Source organism: Lactuca sativa, chromosome 6, assembly GCF_002870075.4.
Source record: "Lactuca sativa cultivar Salinas chromosome 6, Lsat_Salinas_v11, whole genome shotgun sequence".
Lineage (NCBI taxonomy): Eukaryota > Viridiplantae > Streptophyta > Magnoliopsida > Asterales > Asteraceae > Lactuca > Lactuca sativa.
The window spans coordinates 51,286,215-51,288,139 of NC_056628.2; the positions used below are offsets into that span (position 1 = coordinate 51,286,215).

The following is a 1,925-nucleotide window of genomic DNA, read 5'->3' on the forward strand; positions in this document are numbered from 1 at the left end:
TGCCAACTCACGAGCTTGCCATCCAAAAATTGGCATCCTCCTGCTATAGTCTTTCTATCCGTTCCGCACCCTCCCAGATCAGCATCCGAAAATGCTTGTATAAAGAAACCTGAGCTTGATGGATACCATATGCCTAGTGAGGAGGTTCATTTTAAGTACCTGAAAATGTTCTTGAGAGTTACGATTTGGGGTTCACGAGGATTCGCTTGGAACCTAGCACAATAACAAACGGAAAACATATTTTCTGGTCGACTAGCTATTAAATACATCAATGATCCTATCATCTGACGATAAAGGGTCATATCAGCAGCTGGTTTTTCCATAGATGATGTTAGTTTCGTTCCGAATGCCATTGGAACCTTCGTTTTTTAGTCTCCCACCATTCCGAACATAGCGAGCAAGGTCTTTGTGTAGGCCTCCTGGTTGATAAAGATACCTTCTTAACTATGTCTTATGTTCAAACCAAGGAAAAAGTTAATCGGACCCATGGAACTCATCTCAAATTTAGTTTCCACCAACTTTCGGAATTCAGCTAGTAAGTTGGGGTTAGTAGATCTGAAGATGATGTCATTAACATAAATTTGGACGATCATCAAGTGGTCACCATCTTTCTTATGAAAGAAGTTTGGGTCGACTGAACCTTGTTTAAACTTAGCCTGCTTTAAAAAACGAGTAAGGGTTTCGTACCAGGCTCTTGGAGCTTGCTTTAGACCGTAGACCGCTTTGTCTAGAATATAGCAGTGATTGCGATACTTCTTGTTTATAAAGCACGGTGGTTGCTCCACATAAACTATATCCTATAACTCCCCATTCAAAAAGGCACACTTGACGTCCATTTGATAAACTTAAAAATTCTAATATGCCGCATAAGCTAGAAAGATGTGAACGGATTTTAGCCTAGCAACAAGTGTGAATGTCTTTTTGTATTCAATGCCTTCTTCTTGACAATACCCCTTTACAACTAGTTGTGCTTTGTTTCGTATAACGTTTCCCACTTTATCAAGTTTGTTGCGAAACACCCACTTTAACCCTACAACAGATGCATCCTTTGGAGTAGGAATCAGTGTACAGACTTTGTTTCGTTCGAGTTCAACGAGCTCCTCCTGCATCGCTTGTACCCATTCCGAATGGTCTAGAGCAACTTGAACATTTTTGGGTTCGACTTTTGAGATAAACGAATTAAACATGCAATATTCTACTTTGATGAATAAAGCAGTTCGCTTCGCCTTTTGTTGTGCTCTTGTAAGAACTCCTGAATACGACTCGCCTATAACCTGCATTTTTGGATGATCTCTAGTCCATTTAGTCAGAGGAGGATAATTAGGATCATAAGATGAATCCAATTCAAAATTTATGTCCTCAAATTCAGACTATATATCCGAATCATCATTCTATACATCCGAATCATCATTCGTATTATCTTTCTCCCCTTCGAATGATGTGAATGTGTGACATCCCCAATTTTCACGGCCAGAAAAGACCGATTTTGTTTATGCTTTATAAAAATCAGAGTACTTCAATGTTGCGGAATTTGTTTCCAGAAAAACACGATAAATACGTTATCAAAACATTTTCAAAGAAACGTATTTTATTCATTTTAAAATGTTTGAGATGTCATCGTCAATACAGAAACATAAGCATAAATGGAACTTACATTTATTTACACTAGTGATCTACATCTCTTTAATCTCTCAGTGTAATGTGACTTCGTATCGACACCTGTGATATAAATAAACTGAGTGGGTCAGGTTGGGAAACCTGGTGAGTACATAGGGTTTTCAACCCACAATAATATAATTATTATGTTTAAACAATTAAACAATCAACCCAATTACCCATCCCCATTATCTTCTTTACTCTTAAGGACCTACCCTAAGAACCAGCTATTCCTCATTCATTTATTCCTAAGGAGTATCCAAAGGAAT

The 1,925-nt window shown here is 38.0% G+C and overlaps 1 protein-coding gene across 1 annotated transcript; it reads right to left on the minus strand.

Moving 5' to 3' along the window:
* Positions 1-854: 854 nt before the first annotated feature.
* On the minus strand, positions 855-1,280 carry LOC111880920 (uncharacterized mitochondrial protein AtMg00820-like). Its single transcript, XM_023877331.1, has one exon. It carries the CDS (start codon positions 1,278-1,280, stop codon positions 855-857), a length of 426 nt encoding a protein of 141 aa, XP_023733099.1.
* Positions 1,281-1,925: the final 645 nt, after the last annotated feature.

Coding starts and splice junctions, on each gene's coding strand:
- LOC111880920 (XM_023877331.1), bottom strand. CDS start 1,280: ATGCAGGTTATAGGCGAGTCGTATTCAGGAGTTCTTACAAGAGCACAA.